The sequence below is a fragment of the Typopeltis vanoorti genome, chromosome 3 (assembly GCF_054136105.1).
Source record: "Typopeltis vanoorti isolate ZY-2024b chromosome 3, IOZ_Tvanoo_1.0, whole genome shotgun sequence".
In the NCBI taxonomy this organism is placed as follows: domain Eukaryota; kingdom Metazoa; phylum Arthropoda; class Arachnida; order Uropygi; family Thelyphonidae; genus Typopeltis; species Typopeltis vanoorti.
This window is the reverse complement of record NC_143551.1, coordinates 155,986,814-156,009,613: the sequence shown is the minus strand read 5'-3', so window position 1 is coordinate 156,009,613 and position 22,800 is coordinate 155,986,814. Positions and strand designations below refer to the sequence as shown.

The 22,800-nt window shown below is 36.9% G+C and overlaps 2 protein-coding genes across 2 annotated transcripts in view; both read left to right on the top strand.

Moving 5' to 3' along the window:
* The window catches only part of LOC150108686 (protein white-like), a 164,498-nt gene that overhangs the window by 140,497 nt on the left and 1,201 nt on the right, over nt 1–22,800 (top strand). Inside the window, exon 10 of the mRNA XM_090390508.1 lies at nt 8,026–8,128. Coding sequence (XP_090246634.1) covers nt 8,026–8,128 — 103 coding nt within the window. The remainder of the gene's footprint in view (nt 1–8,025; nt 8,129–22,800) is intronic.
* LOC150108685 (protein scarlet-like) overlaps nt 16,411–22,800 on the top strand; it is a 243,350-nt gene continuing 236,960 nt past the window's right edge. Inside the window, exon 1 of the mRNA XM_090390507.1 lies at nt 16,411–16,487. The gene's annotated coding sequence lies outside the window, so the exon portion shown is untranslated. The remainder of the gene's footprint in view (nt 16,488–22,800) is intronic.

The window sequence follows — 22,800 nt, the reverse complement described above, 5'->3', positions numbered from 1 at the left end:
ATTTAAATAGTAATGATGATAACGTAGTTTGTAATTAAAATGAAAAGCCAAACGGCTAGTTTTCTGGCAAATTAATAGATATTAAAGGGATAAAAATCCTGTTGTTATATAGCCAGTAAGTGAAACTCAAGATCGATAACTACGATCTATGAGTTTCAATGCCGAAAAACTATCTGCGAAGGCAATTCGAAGCAAAGGTGGAGCAAGCTCCCTCACTATTCTTGATATTCTCTCATAATGTAAAACACAGCTCCTAGGAGATGTAATACTGTCATTAAATTATGAGGAGAGGTCACTACCCAGACCAGTTTCAACCTTTTTTGAGGTCTCATCAGTTTTACATTATGAGAGAATATCAAGAATAGTGAGGGAGCTTGCTCTACCTTTGCTTCGAATTGCCTTTGCCGATAGTTTTGGTTCGTAGTTATCGATCTTGAGTTTCACTTACTGGCTATATAACAACATAGGATTTTTATCCCTTTAATATCTATTAATTTGCCAGAAAACTAGCCGTTTGGGTTTTCATTTTAATTACAAAATATAAGCACACCTTTATGGCATTCGTATAGTGAAGGTATGTAAGTTCTTTTCACTAAGCTTTGATATCTTCCAGGTCTACCTACTCACCGATGAAACCTCAAAAAAGGTTGAAACCGGTCTGGGTAGTGACCTCTCCTCATAATGTAATGACAGTATATTATCTCTCCTAGGAGCTGTGTTTTACATTATGAGAGAATATCAAGAATAGTGAGGGATCTTGCTCCACCTTTGCTTCGAATTGCCTTCGCCGATAGTTTTTCAGCATTGAATCTCATAGATCGTAGTTATCGATCTTGAGTTTCACTTACTGGCTATATAACAACATAGGATTTTTATCCCTTTGATAATGTAGTTTTTTTTTTTTTTAAATAACAATCACAGTAATAATTTACAATTATATTGTTCAGAGTTACATAAGTTGTATAATATTACATCTTGTAGTTTACTATTATTATTTTTTTTTTTCAAGTTTGAAAAGGTGTGATTATACAACAGTATTTATACATATGCAATCAAAATATTATATTTCCTAATTCTCACAAACATACAGTGTAAACTCGTGATTTACATTTTTTTAAATTATTTTTTTATTACATTGCATACATTTATTACAGTTATTACATATGATACTTACATTATCTACATTCATCAGACACCAATATGATTAATGGAGGCGCTGGTGTTCTCCTTCTACTCCCGAAAGGTGAAAAACTTTCAATAAAAGTTGGATCTGGGAGAATCGCTTCCAATTTTACCAGCGAACTCTACGCAATAATTAAAGCACTAGAAGCCTACTTAAATCTATCATCATCTCAACAATCTGAAGGAATTATAATTTACAGTGACTCAAGATCAGCTATGGAGGCAATCAAAAATGGCAATACCAAGCTCACACAAGACATCCATAAACTCTTAAATCATCTAAAGTGTTTAGGTAAAAGTTGCATTCTACAATGGATTCCTGCTCATGTAGGCATTGATCACAACGAAGCAGCTGATAAATTAGCAAAAGAGGCCAGAGAACTCAACCAAGAAACTCATATGATAACTCTTGCTGATGCCAATGCACTAGCAAAAGCTAAACTAATTCCATTGAAATCAGTGATACAACATCAAATTCCCGAGATCAATGCTGACAGAAGGACCTCCACTACGATAGCAAGACTACGAACAGGACATTATAGAGGAATGAAGATCAATACAGATGATACGAGAACATATAGAAACTGCAACAACTGCCCCAATACGGAACTGACACCCACTCACATCTTTACCTGTCCAGCAATTACAGCAGCCTTGCAAGAAATAGATCCTAATCCTGAACAACAGCTCTATACAAACAAAATCACAGACATAGCCAAAGCAGTACAAAGAGCGCACGGAAACATCTAAGACTCTTCAAAGGACAAGACAACAACAACATTATCTACATTTGTTTCATATATTTGCTTACATGTGATATGTACATTACATGCATTTGGTTTAGATGAGAAGTAATTTCTCTGCTTTCATCCTCGAAGCTTATATGTAAGTTTATCTGAGGATGACATCAGTTGGTTATTATTTATTGTTTTTTTTTGCTGTGTTGGGAAGCTACGAAATCTATGATTGAGAAATTCGTGCGCACGCACGCACGCACGCACACACACACACACACACACACACACACACACACACACACACACACACACACACACACACACACACACACACACACACACATACGCACACACACACACAATAACTTGCGTTGCTCAACTGGAAGCCTGAACGAATCTATTGTGTTTCATTAAGTTTGTATGGTATTTTGGGTGTGTTTCTTGGTCATAGTATGTCCTTAGAGCTCTTTTCAGGCTATTGTAGTTTGTAAGGTTTCTGTATTCAAAAGATAATTTGTTTATAATGTCTGGGATGTAGAAGTTTCGTGTGGCTTTTCCGTAGTGATTATTGTATTTATATGTGCTATAATTAGTTGTCTGAGGTCTTGTGATGCGATATGTGTTTCTGACTGTCCTGTAGTTGGCATCGAAATAATGTAAGCTGCATAGTGACATAAATGTTTTGCTGTCAGTATTTTGTGTTCTGACATTGCAGTGTATATAAAGTCGTTATTGTCTCTTTGTTCCCAAAAGATCAGTTTATGATTTTGTACTGTAATGAGATTAATCTATTTAGTTTGTACGGTGCACCGAAAGCATATGTTGTTATAGCGTATCTTATTATATTTTGGAATAGGGCTTGGTATATTAGTGTTTTTAGGCGTGTAGGAACTATGTCTTTTAACCTGTAGAGTTTGCTAGTTATTGTTCGGAGGTTGTTGTGTAGCTGGTTTATGTGGCTATTCCAATTCATATCTGCATCGAAGTAAATTCCAAGGTATCGTATTGTTTCAATTTGAGTGATTATAGTGGTTTCGCTGTTCTGTGTGTTTTTATGTTGGAGAGTGGATGTTGGATGGTTATATATTTGTTATCAACTGGTCGAGCCAATGGATTTCTGAATATCATTAATTTTGTCTTATCTGAGTTTAGGTGTATAGAGTTTTTCGTGAACCAGTCTGTGATCAGATTTATGTCATGTTGCATATTTGTTTGGGCTATAATAAATTCAGTTAATCCTTTATCCAAGTGTGTGCAAACAAAGTTTGTGCCTGAAAGTATCTTCAGGACTGGGGTAAAGTGGTACAACACCGGGCAACTCCTTGCAAAGATGGAGCAAGCTACCAACATTCCTATCTCAGTATCTCCTATAATGCAAAACACATCTCCTTGCAGATATGTATAATGTTATGCATTAAGGGAAGGGCCGCTACCCAGACTAGTTTCGACCTTTATTGAGGTCTCTTCAGTGGGAGCCAGGCCCATGTGGAGATACCAGGCAGAAGCATCAGCAAGGTCATCTCCTGCTATAGGAGTTGCCAAACGGTGTGACACCTTTTTATTAAATTACTCTGGATTTAGAGAAAGATGTTGAAAGTTTATTTTCTAATTTTATTATATTATTTTCTAAAGGTTTAAACTAAATTTATTATAGTCTGACCAAGTGAAAAATAAACTTTCAACATCTTTCTCTAAATCCAGAGTAATTTAATAAAAAGGTGGCACATCGTTTGGAAGCTCCTATAGGAAGAGATGACCTTGCTAATGCTTCTGCCTGGTATCGCCATTTAGGCCTGGCTCCCACTGAGGAGACCTCAACAAAGGTCAAAACCAGTTTGGGTAGTGGCCCTTCCCTTAATGCATAACATTATACATATCCACAAGGAGATGTGTTTTGCATTATGGGAGATACTGAGATTGTTGGTAGCTTGCTCCACCTTTGCAAGGAGTTGCCCTGTGTTGTACCACTTTACTTCAGTCCTGAAGATACTTTCAGGTGCAAACTTTGTTTGCACACACTTGGATAAAGGGTTAAACTAAATTTATTATAGTCTGACCAAGCGAAAAATAAACTTTCAACTTGTTTGGGCTATATTTGCGTTATTATGGATGGATATTATCGCTATATCGTCTGCGTATTGGAATATCTTACCTTTGAGAGGTAGCTGATTAATATCGTGCATGTATATGTTGAATAGAGTTGGGGAGAGTACAGCTCCCTGTGGCACTCCACAGGTCACTGGTAGCTCTACTTCATTTTGACCCTATACGTGTGATATGCTTTCTGTTTTGGAGGTAGTTTGTAAACCACCTGTGCAGAGGCCCATCTATTCCAACATGCCTCAGCTTTTCTAACAAGGTTTGATGTGTGAGTGTATCAAATGCTTCAGTTAGATCAATAAAGACTTCCATGGCAATTTTGTTTTTGTCTAAGGCAGTATTAATTACGTTTGTAAAGCCTTCCAAGAGAGATGTTGTTCCCTTTTTTTCTGAAAACCATATTGTGTTTTGGGTTAATAAAAGGTGTCTGTATATGCTGTGAGTTTCTTTAGTATGATCCTCTCCATACTTTGATTGATAATTGGTAATTTTGCTATGTGTCTGTAATTGCTGATTAAATTTCTTTTGCCATGTTTGTATATAGGTGTGATTATGGCAGTCTTTAGCATACTTGGTATCTGTCCTGTTTTAAATATTTTGTTTATTAATTTTTAGTAGGATAGGACCTAAGCTAGTTGCATGTTGCTTGATATCCTTAGGTCTTATACCATCAATTCCTGGGCCTTTGTTTGGTTTGATTTTGTGTATTGCAGAGAGAAGTTCTGCTTCTTTTATCGTTGGGAACCATAATGTCTGTTTTGATTGTGGTCCAAGTGGAGGATCACGTTTTGTGATTAGTGGAATATTTCTGTGCAGTTCTTGGATGGGGTCTGCAAAGTATTGGTTAAAGGCATTGGCTCGTTGTTGGATAGGTTTTGCATCTTTCATGAAGCTGTGTTTTATGGTTTCGGAGACAGTGGTGTTGGGAGCAAAATCTAGCATCTCGTTGATCAGGTGCCAGGTTTGTTTCATGTAGTTTTGTGCAGAGGTTAATTTGTCTCTGTAGTAGTTTCTTTCTGCATTTCTTATTTGTGTTGTAAGGCAATTCCTTGTGTTTCTATATTCAGTTTTTAAAGCTGTGTTATTTGGATATCGCTTTAATTCTTTCCATAGAGCGTCCTTTCTGTGTATTTCTAGGATTAAGTTTTGTGTTATCCAAGGATTTTGGGTTGTTTTTGAGCAAATTCTTACTTTCTTTGCAGCTTTCTTATATATTTCCTCCAATGTGAGTCTAATGTTGTTGTTGTATAAGATATCCGCTGAATCTGATGCCATGTGTTCCCAGTTGGTTTTTCTTATTTCGTTGACTACTTCTTCATCAATTATTGTTTTGTGTTGCCGGCAAAGGTTGGTTGATTGGTAGAGGCTCTGCTACTAATGGCTCAGTTAAGTAAGTTCGAGCGCGGTTAGTAGTTGGAAGGAGACCAATCGTTCGATGCTGTTGGCACACTCTCCCTCAATGAGTCTTTGGACTTCCTGGAGGTGTCTAATAATAATAATAATAATAATTTTCTTCTGTGGGGCGTTGCATGGATATTGTCTTAGTGTGCAGGTTTAGAGCCGTGAAGTAATGATCTGCTACTTTGCATTTTATGACTGGTGCAGTGTAACTGTTTGGTGGTGCTCAGACGTTTATGTGATCTAGACAGGAAGCAGTGATAGTATTTCCGATTATTTCTTCTGTAGTACATGATGTTATTGTTGGTATTAGATTATACATGGATAGCGTGTCTAGGTATTGTACAGTATTGTTCTGGTTTTCGTTTGCAATATTTATGTTTATGTTGCCGATTATCATTAGGTATTCGGTTGAGCATATTTCTTGGCAAGAAAGCCAGCAATTGAGTTCGTGCAAGAATTTTATCATGTTTAAGATTTGTGGATTTAAGACCTATAAATAGCATTTAGTATTATGGGATACTGTCTATTTGTTGTATTAGTGATTTCGAGGCAAAGGGTTTCAGTATGCTCAAATTGATAGGCAGTTTCTTTTGCTATCAATTTATGTTCGATAAATATTAATATTCCACCCCCTCTTTTTGTTTGGCTGCATGATCTTTGTTGGAAGCCTGGAATTTGGAAAGCAGTCGCTTTGTCATTAGTTATGGATATTTCTGTTAGGACCAATATATCAATGATACCGGTGTAATTCCTCAGATAAGCCTGTAACAATAACTAATGTTTTCGGATGCTCATGATGTTAATATGCAAGATTGAGAGTCCTCTCTCTTGTACTGTGTGTTGTTTCCATGCATCAAGCAAGTGGAAAGTACAATTGCTGTTGTATTCTGGTGTGATTACATCTATGTGATGGTTCACATTCATTTTTTGTTGTGTTGAGGTCTTCTTTTTGAATTGGAGTCTTTTATTTCACTCTGGCAGCCTATCTAAGTCTTCCGAGCTTTTTATTTGTATAGACTTTGAAGTTTGTGACTTTCTCAAGAGTATCTTGCCGTGTTTGATCCACAAAAATTGATAATATTTTTCTGTTTTTGCTTTTCTTGCTAGGTACATCAGATTCTGATTGAAAGGTGTTAAATACTCAGATAGAAAGAGTGGTGTATTGTCTTGCATTGTGTTTAAGTCCTTGACAACTGGTTTTTTCAGTCTGCTGGCTTTTATGAGATTGTCTCTTCTAGCCTTGCTTGTCAGATGAACTATGATTAGTGTGGGTCGTGGCTAGCCTTGTTTTTTGTTCTTCCTGGGAAACCGATTTATGGAATGAATATCATTATGCTCTAGGGGGGATGTCAATTGCATGGCCTAACTTTATAACTATGTCTCTGAGATTTTCTGTGGATTCACTTTCTGGAAGACCGTTTATGACAAGGTCTTCTTTATGTTGTTGTTGATTTAAAAGTTCATATTGTAGTTTTAGGGAATTAAATTCTTGACGAAGTTCGGATGTGTCTTTTATCAATTTGTGTTGCCTGTCAGTTAGTACGTTAATGCTGGTTTTAATGTTTTTTACCGTTTGTAAGACTTCTTCAACTGTTGCATTATTAAATTTAACAAACTCTTCATATTCGCTAATTTTTTTGTTATTTGTTTATTCTGTTTATCAAATAGTTCTTGGACAAGATCTACTAAGCTGGCTTTTATATTTTCTAAACCTTTTTCTAGTAATAAATTTACGGAATTCAAATTATAAGACTCACTGGTATTTTTTTGTCTGTTCAGTTCATCGTTCGATTCTGCCTCCAGCATTTCTTTGTTCTCTCTGCAGTTTAAGCATTTCCATTCCTCTCGTTTAACATTGGATTTGTGTTGCCATGTTGTTTCTGAAATTCTGGAACATGTAAAGTGAAGATTCCTAAGGCATTTCCTGTAGGTTATATGACTTCCGTCAGATGGTAATTCCTTCAGGCACTTGTTGTACTTCATGACTCACTTTTCTTCCCTTGGACAACTGTAAAGATGGCGACATCCTTTGTTCTATGCTCATTAGTGACCATGGTTAACTGTGTTCAATTTTCAGCACACTCAGATTTTCTATTCCACTTGGCCGATTTTGATGAATTATATATCACTGTCGTCAGCATGACAAGTAGAGTTACTTTATGACACTTTTAAATTAAAAACAGGAGTTAGAACCACATTAAAACTATAATAATAATAATAATAATAATTATTATTATTATTGTTCCGGGCAACTCCAAGGAGTCGACAGACTCATCCTCATCGAGGGAGGCCCTAACATCATGTCAAGATAATAATTGTTATAGTTTACTGTTAATAATAATATAGAACCACATTAATAATAATAATAATAATAATAATAATAATAATAATAATAATAATAATCACAAATTATTATTATATATATAAAAATTTGTGATTATTATTATTATTATACACTAAATTCATATACCTATAGTAATATCTTTAATGATCTTTATTTAATGTTAATGATATTTAATGTTATTTACCGTGTTGAATAAATAACATATACTATATATTAACATGTTTTGCAAAACATAATAAACATGTTTACTTTGTTACTCAGTATCAACTGTTTGTGTCCAAGTATGTACAATCCTGCTGATTATTATATTCAGTTGCTTGCTATTCATCCAAGTGAGGAAGTTGCAGATAAAGAAAAAGTTAAGGTAAGAGTTAAAAACAAGACTGTTTACATTAAAAATGTTTTCTTGGCTTTCCATCACACAAAAGTAAACAGATAAAACTAAAAGATATTAGTTATAATAAGCAACATAACAGGCCCAACCAATATATCACAGATTAAATAAATTTCAAGGTATTTTATTATTATCATCACATGGGCATCTCTGCAACAATTTATTATTTATTATTTATTAATAAGCAGAGATGATACTGTGCACAAATTTGGTCATTTGTGTTTTCTTGATATAATAAATTTAGTTTGATCTTTTATCCAACTGTGAGCAAACAAAGTTTGTGCCTGAAAGTATCTTCAGGACTGGGGTAAGGTGATACAACACCGTGCAACTTGTTGCAAAGGTGGAGCAAGCTAACATCACTCCTATCTCAGTTGCAACTCATTGCAAAGGTGGAGCAAGTTAACATCACTCCTATCTCAGTATCTCTCATAATGAGAGATACTGAGATAGGAGTGATGTTAGCTTGCTCCACCTTTGCAACGAGTTGCCCGGTGTTATACCCCAGTCCTGAAGATACTTTCAGGCACAAACTTTGTTTGCACATACTTGGATAAAGGATTAAACTAAATTTATTATAGTCTAACCAAGTGAAATATAAACTTTCAACATGTGTTTTCTTGTGTGGACAAAGATATGGTGGAGAGGATCCAGAAGCAAGTGACAAATGTTTCTTACAAAATGAGTTAGAGTTTATGAGTTGCAGAAATTGGTTGATATGCAGAAAAGAGTGGGGAATCCTCAAATGTGTAGAAAGGCTTATGTGTTCATCGTACATGTTGATTAATTTTAACGTTATAGATGAGAACGCAGACTGATAAGAAAATAACTATTTATTAACTTTTTTTATCACTGGTATTTTATCCAGCATCTTCAGAGCACAAAAACAGTTTGTCACAGTATGCAAGACAACAACAATCTGGTATAACAATGGGACTAGTTTGAACAACTGTAATGTACAACACAAAGACTAAAGTCCTAATTAGGTGACATCTATGTTGGGGAAAAAAAATAGAGAGAGAGAGAGAGAGAGCAGGTATTAATTCGGTCTTAAGATGACTGTCTCCCAAATCTTTGGCAAATTTACACAGACATACTTGTTGAGATTTGGAGTATGTTTCAAGGCTTCTGTTGATTCCAAGAACAATCTCTCTGACTTATAACAACTTCTGTGCAGTACTTTTATTTTTTTCCAATCGATCCTGTATGCAGGAGTATCCAAGGCATGGTCTGCAAGACCCGAATTGCCATAGAGATAGTGTGGATGTAATTTTTATGTTCACTGAGGCAGATGTCCATAGTTCTTCCTGTGTGTCCATAGTAGATTCGATCACATGAAAACGGCACTTCAACTCCTGGATGTGATAAAGAAGAGATTCTGTCCTTGGGTGAATGGATGAGAGTTGCCAATATTTTGATATCTTTTGTTTGATTTCATCTATTTCTGCTCTTTTGTGTTAATTTGATGAATTGCAAGTGACAGTTCTTCTTTTGTTACAGTGGGGGAACCACATTCATTAGGTTGCTCATGGTCCTAGTGGAGAATATTTCTTTGTGTGTGTGGGGGGAGAATGTTTCCTGCAGTTTTTGGACAGAGTTCACAAAGTGCTGATTAAAGTTGTTTGCCAACAATTTGAGGAATCTGAGCTCTCTAGCAAAGCTGTATTTTATTGTTTCTTAGGCAGTGGTTTAGTATGTATTGTCAAGAATTTCATTGATATCAGGTGCCAAGTTTCCTATATGTCATTCTGAGCTATTGTTAATTTTAGTTTCTTTTTGTACTTATAATCTGTGTTATTAAGTAATTCTGTTTTCTTTTGTATTCAGCTTGTAAAACTGCATTGTTGGGTGACCACTTAAGTTGTTTCCTTAAGGCATCTTTTCTTTGTATTTCTATTAATATGTTTTCTGTTATTATTATTATTATTATTATTATTATTATTCCACGACCTCATGGAGTCAAAGACTCATCTGGGAGGTCCTTTTATCACACACACACAGATCATCATACCGTGTCTTAAACACACTCAAACTCCTCGCAGACACCACACTCTCAGGCACGGCATTCCAATCAATCACAACTCTGCACGAAAAAAACCTGCCTCTCACTCCCCTACTCACACCCTCTTTATACAGTTTCCAGGGATGACCTATGGTTCTCCCCTGATCTCCCACTATTCTCTGTAGAACTTCTCCAGCACTGATCCTATAACAACCCCTTACCAACTTGTCGGTCTCTATCATATCTCCCCTCTTCCTCCTCTCCACCAGACTCTGCAAATTACATCTTCTCAATCTCTCCTCATACTCCACATTCCAGAGGTCAGAAACTCCCTTAGTCAGTCGCCTTTAGACCCTTTCCAACATCCTTCTGAAAACCCGGTGACCAAATCTGGGCACAATAGTCCATGTGTGGCCTAATCAAAGCCTTATACAATGGAACAAGAATCTCCCTACTTCTACATGTCAGTGTCTTCTGTATCATTCTCAGAAACTTCTGTGTTGTCTTCACAATTTTGGCGATGTGTCCCCTAAATTTTAGATCCTTATCCACTATCACCCCCAGATCTCTTATTTCCTCTACCTCCAACAATATATTCTCACCAAGCATAAATTCTGCATCCCATCTTTGTTTTCCAAATTTTAAAACCTTACATTTTGCAACATTGAACTCACATCTTCATTTCCGTGCCAAATCACTCAATTTATCCATGCATTCCATCTGGTTTGGGAGTGTATTTTTATTTTTGTTAATGCTTTGTTATATATTTTATTACATGTAAGTTTAAGATCAGTATATACAACATCAGCACAGTCTGAAGAAAGATGCTATCTGCATCCTGTCTATTTTTCTGATTTCGTCATTTACATTTTCTTGGGAGGCTCGGTGTAGTGGTTGAGACAGTTGTAGGGGTCCTCCTGCGATGAGTCTTTGGACTCCTTGGAGGTATCAGGAATAATAATAATAATTTGTTTATGATGCTATTATACTGTTTTGTAGTCTCAGTGAGTTTTAAGGTTTGTGGTTCAGTATGCAGCAGTAGTACAGTGACATAATGGTCTGCCAGTTTATACATCACGAGGATGGTCTGAAAAGTTCTCAGCCTGACAATGAAAAAACGAATTTATAATTTCAAAACTATTTTTATTTTTCAACATAATCTCCCTTAAGACTAATGCATTTATGCTAGTGCCATTATCCCGTCCCTGTAGTGGTTCTCACTAAGATCTGTGGGTACCCCTCTACAGCTGCAATCAACTCTTGATTTGAAGAAAAACGCTGACCAGCAAGTAAGAGTTTTAGTTTTGGGAAGAGATAGAAGTCAGAGGGAGCCAAATCTGGGGAATAGGGTGGATGTTTCAACAATTCATAGTGCAGATTCCTTAATTTTCCCATTGCCAAAACACCTTTTCTCATGAATTTTTTCATCTAGTCTGGTTAAAAGATCAGAATAATATTCTCCAGTTATTGTTTTACCCTTTTCAAGATAATTAATAAACAAAATGAAATGCTTTTAGCATCCCAAAGCACTGATGCCATGACCTTTTCTACTGATGGAACCAACTTTGTCTTCTTTGGCACTGAACAACTGGTTTCTGTCCACTGTTTTAACTGCTGTTTGGATTCTGGTGTGTAATGGTGAATTCAAGTCTCATCCATAGTAATAAATCGATGCATAAAATCAGTTTTATTCTTGTTAAAATGCTCCAAGCACTGTTCAGAGATTTTCATGTGAGTGTGTTTTTGATCTGCTGTGAGCAAGAGCGGCACCCATCTACCACAAAGCTTTTTCATTTGCAATTCTTCATGCAAAATATGTCCTACACGTTCTTTTGAAATGTGTATAGTCTCAGTAGTTACATGCACTTTGACTTGCCGGTCATCCAATACCATACCGTGCATTTGATCAATGATTTCTGGTGTTGTTACACTTTTTGGATGTCCTTCACGTGGATCATCTTCAAGGCTGGTACAGCCACGTTTAAACTCAGGAACCCATTTCTTAATTGTCGAAAACGAAGGAGAAGAGTGCTCATAAACTTTTATGAACTATGAATGAATTTCTTTTGGTGTTAAACTTTCTTTTACAAAGAATTTTATAACTGCACAATACTTAATTTTATCCATTTCAAGGGATACAGACAACACTTTTACTTTGGACAGCTGTATAAAACAAAGTACTGATAGAATGACTTGAAATTTCGTATGGATGCTTATGACAGATGTACCAACTTTAAAAAAGAAATCTTGCTGATAGTATTGCCATCTATGGTCTAGGCCGAGAACTTTTCAGACCACCCTCATATGACAGCTGCTGTATAGCTGTTTGGAGAGGCCCATATATTTATGTGATCAATACAGGATGAGGTGATTGTATTATTATTATTATTATTATTATTATTATTATTATTATTATTATTATCATCAACATTTGACCTCCATGGAGTCAGAGACTCATCGTGGGAGGTATTCACTATTGCATTCAATGCTCATCCAACCACGTCTTAAACTGATTCAATTTGTCCACATCCACAACACATTCAGGCAATGCCTTCCACTCACCAACCACCCTCTATGCAAAGAACCTGCTTCTCACTCCTTTGCTCACACCCTCCTTATACAGTTTCCAGCAATGACTCTCGTTCTATTTCCCTCTTCCATTCTATGAAAAATCTCTTCCATGTCTACCTGATAACAACCCCTGACCCGCTTATATGTCTCAATCATCCCCCCACCCTTCTCTTTTCCCTATTCTCACTTTATAACCCATATTTCCTCAATCTATTCCCTCATATCCCAAAGACCAGTTATGACATTAGTCTGTCTTCTCTGGACCCTTTTCAAAATATCCTCATCATCATGAAAACCAGGGAACCAAATCTGTGCACAGTAATCCATATGAGGCCTGATCAAGGCTTTATACAATGGAATCATAACCTCTCTATTTCTGCATGTGAAGGTTCTCTGCATCATTGCCATTATTCAATGTGATGTCTTCAGAACTTGTGCAATGTGGCCCCTGAATTTCAGTTCCTTGTCCACCATCACTCCTAGATCTCTCATCTCCTCTATTTCTGTTAAAGTTTCCCCACCAAGTGTATACTTTGCATGCCATCATTGCTTACCAAATCTCAAAACCTTACACTTGGCAACAGAGAATACTGCTATTATCAACCCATTTCTGTATCCTACTTCTCAATCTCTCCAGGACCTTCACCACAACTCCAGATATACAGACCAACATAATTTGAAGCTACAGCCTTATCACTGCCTTTATGCAGTTGAACAATTTTACCCTTCTTCCACTCCCTTGGAATCTGTGCTGTTGAAAAATTCTAATGGGAGGAGAGGATCCTTAGAGGAGTTGAATATGGTTTTAAGTTTAGTGCGTGGTTTAAAGGTGGCATTGAGGTTATAATGTTGTAGGATTCTGTTGAACCTCAATGCCACCTTTAAACCACCCACTAAAGTTAAAACCATATTCAACTCCTCTAAGGATCCTCTCCTCCCATTAGCACATCCTGGAGTCTATTGCATCCGCTGCACCTGTAACTTACCGTACATTGGGGAAACAGGATGGACAATCCCTATATGCAAGAAAGAACACATTAGACACATTAAATATAACCATTATGGTGAAGCAGGCCTCTCAGACCATGCACTCAACACCTTACACCAAATCAACTCGAAAAGCACCTGCTCTTTACACCGCACAAATACCTGGTACGAAAGGAAATTTAAGGAAGCCTGCAAAATCCTGATAAACCACCCAAATATCAACAACAAAGATAGCATGAAAATTCCAAGGATCTGGATGGCACACATTCAGCCTACCTAATATATAAGATCCAACATAAGTCAGAACTCTAGCCAATCTTCAGCTAGTATTAGAAACCATTCCATACCAACTGGCTGGAATGTACATGATGTTATATATGTATATAGATAGATACTTGTTGTTGTGCCCAATGTAATTCTACAACCAACAGATAACACCAATAATAGGACTCTAGCGTTGATGTATAATTTTTTTTTATTATTTATTTATTTTAAAAAAAATTTTTTTTCTATTTTATTTATTTATTTATTTTTATTTTTATTATTTTTTTTTCACCAGAGGTCAGGCCAACAATTGTTGTAGTGGTTGGTCAGTGTCTTTAACAAACCAGTTTGATTGTAGTGTAGCTTGTTTTCTGTGTATAGTTGTATGCTCCAGAAGATGACCTTGACATTAAGGTCAAAATGTCGAATGTAGATTTTAGTTATATTAAACTAAAGTTTTTATTCAAACACGGTAGTTGTCTCCATAATTTTCAAAAATGCATTCGGATCACCATGTAAGCTTAAAAGAAAGGACTCATCAGTGTTCCTTTTAATGTGGCAGCCTGTTGAGATCTTCTATGGATTTTATTTGGATTGGCTTTGCAGCTTGTGTCTTTTTAAGGAATATTTGCTGCCTCTTATCCATATCAACTGGTAGTTTTTTCTGTTTTTACTTTCCTTGTATGGTAGAATAGTTTCTGATAATATGATGTTAAGTACTCGGACAGGTGGATTGAAGTATTGTCGCGAGTTCCATTCAGATACTTGGCTACTGGTTTTTTAATTCTACTAGCTTTTATGAGGTTATCTTTTGTTGGGCTGTTAGTGAGTCACATTATGATGGGGGGGGGAGGTCTGGGAAAAACCTCTTTTCCTTTTTTTGAGGTAATCATTGAACTGATTGGATTCTTTTGGTTCTGTGGGAGTGCCATTTTTCTGGCTTAGTTGAATTATCATGTCTTTTAAATGTTCATTTGCAATTTCTGGGAGACCATCTATGAGGAGATCATTATTAATTGACACCTCCAGGGAGTCCAAAGACTCTTTTATACTGTTGTGTTTAGGAGTTCATAATGTCATTTAAAGAATTTAGTTCTTGCCCTAGTTCCATTGTCTCTTTAAATTAAGTTATGCTGTTTTTAATTTCTCTAATAGTCAGCAATACTTCTTCTACAGAACTGTTATTAAATTTAATAAATTCCTCATACCGGTTAAATTTTTCAGTAATGTGCGGTACATTTTTCAAATAGTTCTCCAACAAATATGATTAAGCAGTCTTTTAATTTTGTAATCTATTTTCTAGTAATACATTCAAAGTTGACTCACCTGAGTTTCCATTATTGTACTCCATGTTCTTCATTTCTTTTGCTGTTAGTTGCTGCATTGGCAATTTGGTGCCTGCTGTTGTTTGCTGTGTTAGCTGTTTACCTCCTGCTCTTGTTTGCTGCATTGGCTGTTTCCTGCCTGCCATTGAAGGTGACATTCCTTTGTTTTCTCTACTGTGGGCACTTACACTTGTCATGCTTCGCATTCAATTTTTGCTGCCATGTAGCCTCAGACAAACCTGAACAGAGAAAATGCATATTTCTCTGGCAATTTCTGTATGTTATGTGGTTTTCTTTCCCCATTAAGTCTTCCAATTTATAACTTCATCTTTCTGGGTTTGGTGATCCTGGTGTGACTGCTAAAATGGCGATTTCCTTTGTTCTCCTGTCACATGGTTGATTGCCACATTCTTCATGCTTTGAAAACTTATAACTTATTTATTACTTAACAGATACAGTTTTTACATCAATTTGATGGGCTCGATGAACATCATTCATTGATACACTTTGAACATTAATCCACAAGTAAAAACTCTACAATTTAAAAAATAGGAGCATCGAAATAAAGTGCTAGCTATCACTTGCTGCTGAAATGCCCTTTAATAATAATAATAATAGATGGAATCACTTAAGAATAGTATAGTTTCCAAGTTTCATCTTCATATGCTCTTTTTCAATAATGCATGTTTTTGCTATTTTTGAAGCAAAGTTTAATACAAATATACTGCATGTACTTTCAGATGGCATTAAAATTATAATGACACAAAATATGTTTAGCTTTAAACACTGCACATGAATATTATGTGATATCAGGGTTAATTAGCACTCTAGAATGAAACTGCCTAAACTCATACAGAGTTGTCTGCACTGTTCTAATAAGGCATGCAGTTCACATCAAAATATGCAACTAATTGAAATACTTTTTTGAATGGATCTTATTATACACTCTAAATACACTCTCACATACAGTTCTATTATGCGTTTTAGTTTGTGTGTATGGTGTACGTATTTAATGGTTTTTCAAGTTTGAAATTATATTTGATAAAATTTGGATTACAAATGGAACTATAATATTTAACTGTTTTTATAGGAAATCTGTACTAAATTTCAAACATCAGCATATGGTCAACAAATAGATGCTATTGTTTCATTTTATTCAAAGCACCCCACCAATTCTAAGGTAAGATTTTTAACCTAAATCATTTAGTATTAATCGTAAAATGCCAGTTAGTAAATTATTTATATTAGTAGTAATGCCATTAGGAAAAAGAAAACTAGGATATTCTCTTAAGAGATTCAATGATGACTTCTAAGGTCAGAACAGGCCACTCTAGGCCTGAATCCTTGATAAGCATGCTGATGATTAGTAGTAATGCTATATTTGCGATTTATTATTAACACATCAACCGCCATGGAGAAAACATACTCAATTTGAGAAGTTCACTCGACCATCAACATATTTATCATATTAAACCTTAAAATTCTTAGCATGCCTAGCATTTAAAAAGCACTCTGGTAATGTATTCCACTCATCCACAACTCTCCATGTGAAACATCTACTTCTCACACCTTCAAAACACCTTCACATAACTTCAGGAATGACCTCTTGTTCTTCCTCTCTCACCTTTTACTGTTTTTTTATAATCCTCTTTTGTTTGTCCTTTTACTTATATAGTTATACTCCCTTATACTTATTTAGCGTTCAGTTGTGATAGTTCCTCTATACTATTTTGAATAATGGCAGCAGCGGCAGTTAAAATTACAAATGGCATATCACCAAGTCATCCCCCATTTAAGGAATCCATTTGGCATGATATAACATGAGATTTTGTAGCATGTGGGACTTGTGGAATGTATACGTCCCGGCGGTTGTATATGTGTCTGGTAAGAGAAGGAGAAATACGCATATGTGCAAAATGCAGGCAATGGGAGGGACTTGGTGAATTAGAGATGACTATAACTGACCTCGTTGAGTCAGAGGTGGGAGATTCTCCACATAGAGATATGACAGAGTGGTATGACAGAGGGCGAGAATAACGAGAGAAATATGAATAAAATAATGAGAGTGGGGAGTATGGAAAGGTTGAAAGATTGTGAAAGTTTTGAAGATGGTCTCAATTGGGAGAATGAATGGCAAATAAGAGTGGCTGACTTGCAGAGAAAGAGATAGATGAGCTGAAAGAGTAGATGGAATGTCTAGGGAATGAGATGAGGAGTGTGAAAGATGGGATTAGGCAAATAGAAGAGACGAATGAAAGGCGAATCAGAGTAGGAATGAGAGAGAGTTATGGGAATGATAGAAGAGGAGAGAATAGGATAAGTGGAAGAGAGGGAATGAGAGAGAGATATGGGAATGATAGAAGAGGAGAGAATGGAAACAGTAGGAGAGAGGGAATGAGAAGCATGTGAGGGAGCACTGGAACCAGGGATAGAGTGATGTCAGGTAAGTAGGGGAACACAGAGAAAAGGTGTTAGAGGAGAGAGTGAGAGATGCATGTGAACAATTGAGGAACAGAGTGGTAAGAGGTGTAATGTATGGGGACTCAATGATCCATGGTGTGCAAGATATGATGCATGAGGAGTGTTTGCCTTGACAGAAATTGTGGCTATGGCAATTAAGAGGGGTGAAAGGGTGGATGAGATGATTGTGATGGTAGGAACAAATGACTTGAGAGGTAATGTAAATTGGACAGCGAGAGATATGAGATTCTTGCTTGAGATTATACAAAAGAAAGATGCAGAGACGAAATATAGTGTGCATGTTGTCTAGGTATGATTGTGACGAGCTGAGCAGAAGAGCAGAAGTATTGAATAATATAATAGCTAGAATGTGTCCGAAGAGAGGATTGGAATATGTGGATGCTTGGAGGGCGTTTGAGGAGAGAAAGGAATTGTATGCGCGAGACCACTTGCATTTGATTGAGAAAGGACATAGGCATCTGGAGAGATTGCTGTTCTGAACGAGTCGGTGTGTCAATGCAGGAAAACTAGAATGCCCAGGGTTGGGGGTACCAGGGATGTGAGAATGGGTACTTGGGAGAAGCGAGACGACACTCCACTGAGCCCAGTGGAGTCTAGAGTGGATAATGTTGGATATAGAAAAAGTGGCATTTTTATGCTTTACATTAATGCCAGAAGTATCTGGAATAAAGGAGAGGAATTGGTTGCACTGATAGCATCAGTGCAGCCAGGATAAAGATTATTGGGATCACAGAGATGTGGTTGACAGAAGAGGTTATAATAACAGGAAACGGCATTTTTCGCAGGATAGGAAGTGAAAATGTGGTGGTGGAGTACTGCTTATGATAAATGATGATTTATGTCCTCTAAGAGTGGAGGATTTCGAAGGCAGTGACAATAATGATTTTGAAAGCATATGGTGAGAGCAAGACAGGATATTTAGTGGGACATTGCTACAAACCAAGGAGCACAGAGGGTGGTGACCAGGAGATGTGTAGACAGTTGAACTTGGCAAGTGCAAAAAAGAATGATTGTTATGGGAGATTTTAACTACAGCAGTATAAATTGGGGAGAGGAAGATGCATGTAGCAATAAGGGAATGGAATTTCTAGAATTCTTGAGGGACAAATGTCTTAGGCAACATGTAATAAAGGGAACAAGAGGTTCAAGAGTTTTGGATTTGGTCATAGCACCAGAAGAGTTGATAATAACTGAGATGATCTCTCCCACCAGTTCGAGAGAGTGACCATGTAGTTTTGACTTGGAAGATGAATAGACATACAGGAGTATCAAAGAGATGCAATGTATGTGGTATTATAAGACATGTGATTATAATAGTCTTAGTCATCAACTTGGGGAAGTTTCATGGAGAGAGGAATTGGAAGGCTGGGATCTTGTTAGCACTTAGGAAATTATGAAGGAAATTTGTTAGCAGCAATAGTAAACTGTATTCCACAAGTGAAGAAGAGGACACAATTTGGAATAAAATGGATGACAAACAATATTAAACAGGAACTGCATGTGAAGAAGAAACTATGGAAGAGATATAAGGAGACAGGTGATGAGCAGATTCATGAAGAATATAAGACAGAGGCCAGGACAGTGACTAGCACAGTAAGGAAGGTGAAACTGGAATATGAGAAGAGATTGGCCCTAAGATCCAAAGAAAATCCTAGGGAATTTTTTAGTTACGTGGCCAGTAGGAGGAGAAATGATTGTGGAAGAATGACATTGTGGGATAAAAATGGGAATACAGTAACTGATGCAAAGGACATAGTGGAATTGTTCAATGAACACTTTATAGGAGTATTTCATCCTGGAGGAGGTTTAGGTGGCAGAGGAGAGTGTGTTCCAAATACTGAGTCCTGGATGTCAGCAAAGCTGTGGGACTGGATAGTATTTAACCACGAGTTTTGAGAGAATGTGCTAAAGCAATGTCAGCTCCATTGACCTGGCTTTTCAATGAAAGTCTTTTGACAGGGTGCTACATGATAAACTGAGATTTAATTTGCAGCACATGGGTTTGAATGTCAGGTTGGTCAAATGGATTCAGGATTGGCTGTCCGATAGGTATCAGAGTGTTGTGTATGGTGGAGCAGTTTCAAGGAGCCAGAGGGTTACAATGGGGTCACACAGGGCTCAGTACTAGGACCTTTAACCTTTATATCAATGACATTGCCAGTGGATTGCAAGGGGATATTCAGTTGTTTGCAGATGATGCGAAGCTGGGAAGGATTATTAGTAATAGTGCAGATGTGGTAGCCCTGCAAGAGGATTTAAATAAGCTAGATAGATGGGCAAATAAATGGGGGTTTCAGTTTAATGCAGCAAAATGTAAGGTCTTGAGGTTTGGGAAACATCGATGGGACACTGCATACTCTATGGGAGGAGTTACACTGGAGAAAGTAGGGGAGACAAGGGATCTGGGATTGATGATTGATAGAAACCTGAAGTTTAGGGAACATATTGCGAAGGTTGTAAAGGTAACACAGAGGATTGCTGCAATTATGAGAAGGACACTGACCTGCAGAGATAAGAGGGTTATCATTCTGTTGTATAAGTCTCTGATCAGACCACACTTGGACTATTGTTCTCAGATTTGGTCCCCAGGATTTGAAGGGAATAAATTAACTGTGGAAAGGATACAAAGATGGATGACAAAGATGGTTTCAGGACTGTACAAGGATCGTTATGAGGATCAGCTGAGGGGATGTGGACTGCAGAGTTTGGTGGATAGAAGAAGGAGAGGTGATATGATTGAGACTTTTAAACTGTTGAGAGGTGGTTACAGGGTTGACAGTGGGGAGTTCTTTCGCTTGGTTGAACAGTGAGAAGGAATGATGACAAGAGGCCATCCCTGGAAGTTACGAAAGGAAACTGTGAGCAAGAGGGTAAGGAGTGGTTTCTTTGCGTAGAGGGTGGTTGAACCGTGGAATGCATTGCCTGATGGAGTGGTGGGAGCGAGAACGATCAATGAGTTTAAAGAGTGGTATGATAGACTTTGTGTTTCTTAGGGGGGGGGGAGGGACATCCCCTCGATGAGTCTTGACAGACTTTATGTTCTTACGAAGGACCTCTCACGATGAGTCTTTTGACTCCATGGAGACCTGAATAATAATAATAATAATATACATTAAAGATTCCAAGAAATTATATTCTTGGTTTTAATCTTTTACCTAAGGAAGCAAGACAGTTTTTTGTGTGAAATATATTTACGCCTGATCTACTTGTGTATAGAAGCTAATGACTTCACATCAATTGCCTTAGTATGTACAAGTCTGAAAGGTGTGTGCTTTGCATTATGAGATACATACTAAAGTAACTGATGTGAAGTCATTAGCTTCTATATACAAGTTGTGAGAGCGAGTCGTGAATATATTTCACATGTAAAACATTGTTTTGCTTCCTTGGGTAAAAGATTAAAATGAAGAATATAATTTATCTTTAATGTATAACAGAACCAAGGTAAAAAACTTTCAACATCTTCATCATACACCTCTTTTCCACCTATCCACCAAACTGTAATGTGCATTCCTTTAACTTCTTCCATTAATCAACATTCCATAATCATGATCTTGCCTTGGCCACTCATCACTGGACCTTCTCCTCCATGTCATAATAAAAAACCAGTTGACTAAATCTGAACACAGTAGTCTGTGTATGGTCTGTTCAGTGTTTTATACAGTGCCACAACCACCCCCTTTTCCCTACATGTCAGTATTCTTCTTATCATAGCAGCAATTCAATGTGTTTTTTTTTTTTTTTTTACAATACTTGCAATGTGCCCTCTAACCTTCAGTCCATTGTCAACCAAAAGCAGAGTTCTACAAATACAGACTTATATATCTGCACTCCACATTGCGTTTACTAATATTAAAACTATATCTCTACTCATCTGCCCCAGAAGAAAATCTATACAAATCATGATGGGATGTGTGTAGTGGAGCAGAGTGGAGTATCCTCCCTCATTGAGTCCTTGGAATCCTTGGAAGTGTCAACCAATAATAATAATAATTATAATTATTAGCAGTTATTCCTTATAATTTCCCACAATTTTGCATCATCAGCAAACAACTGAAGATCCCCAATTGATTCCCTTGAAACATCATTAACAAATGAATTAAATAACAGGGACCCACATTGGGGTCCCTGCTATTTAATTTATTAACAGAACATACATTGGGGCACACTATCAGCTACCATTCTTTTTTTGAGACATGCTCCATCACAGAACTTCACAACTTGCTGGTATCATTCAGGCAGCCAGTTTTCAATCTATCTAAGCAATCTATTATCCAATTCCATCTTCTGCAGCTTATATGCCAATTGGTCATGTAATAATCTGTCAAATGCCTTTGGAAAGTTCAAGAAAATAGCTGTATATGAATGTTTCTTATCCAGTGCATTCATCACCTTGTTTATTGTAAAATGTAAGCAGATTGCTAAAACAAGACCTGCCCTTCATGCTGACTATCATAGTGAATCCTATTTCATCAACACAATCCTGGTAGTCATTCCTAATTAGTTTCTACAATACCTTGACTACACCTACAGATATATAGACATTTCTGAATGGATTTGTTGTTCAGAGTCTGGAAAAAGTGTTGCTGAATGAAGTGACAGTGGATGTGCAAATCATGGAAACTAGGGCTTTTGGGGGTGAGAGGGAGCTGTTAAGCAGGTGCAGATATCAGTTAGGCAGACGAGTGTAAGAAAATGCATAAAATGCCTAAGTTAGTACCACTGATAACAAACCAAAATGGGAAGGTTAGTATAAAGTGTCAGGACAGTGGTGTGTGTGTAATGAGCTTTTGTGCTTTATGTACACTAATGCCAGGAGCATTTGGGACAAGGGTGAGGAGTTTTTGGCATTAGTTAGTTCATCCTGGCCTAAGGTTATTTAGTATTAGTTAGACGTGGCTGACAGAAGATGAAATAGTTAGGGGGATAGAATGTGAAAGGTATAGTGTGTTCACGGAGGATGGAAAGAAAGACTGGGAGGGAAGAGAGGAGGAGTATATTGATGATAGCCA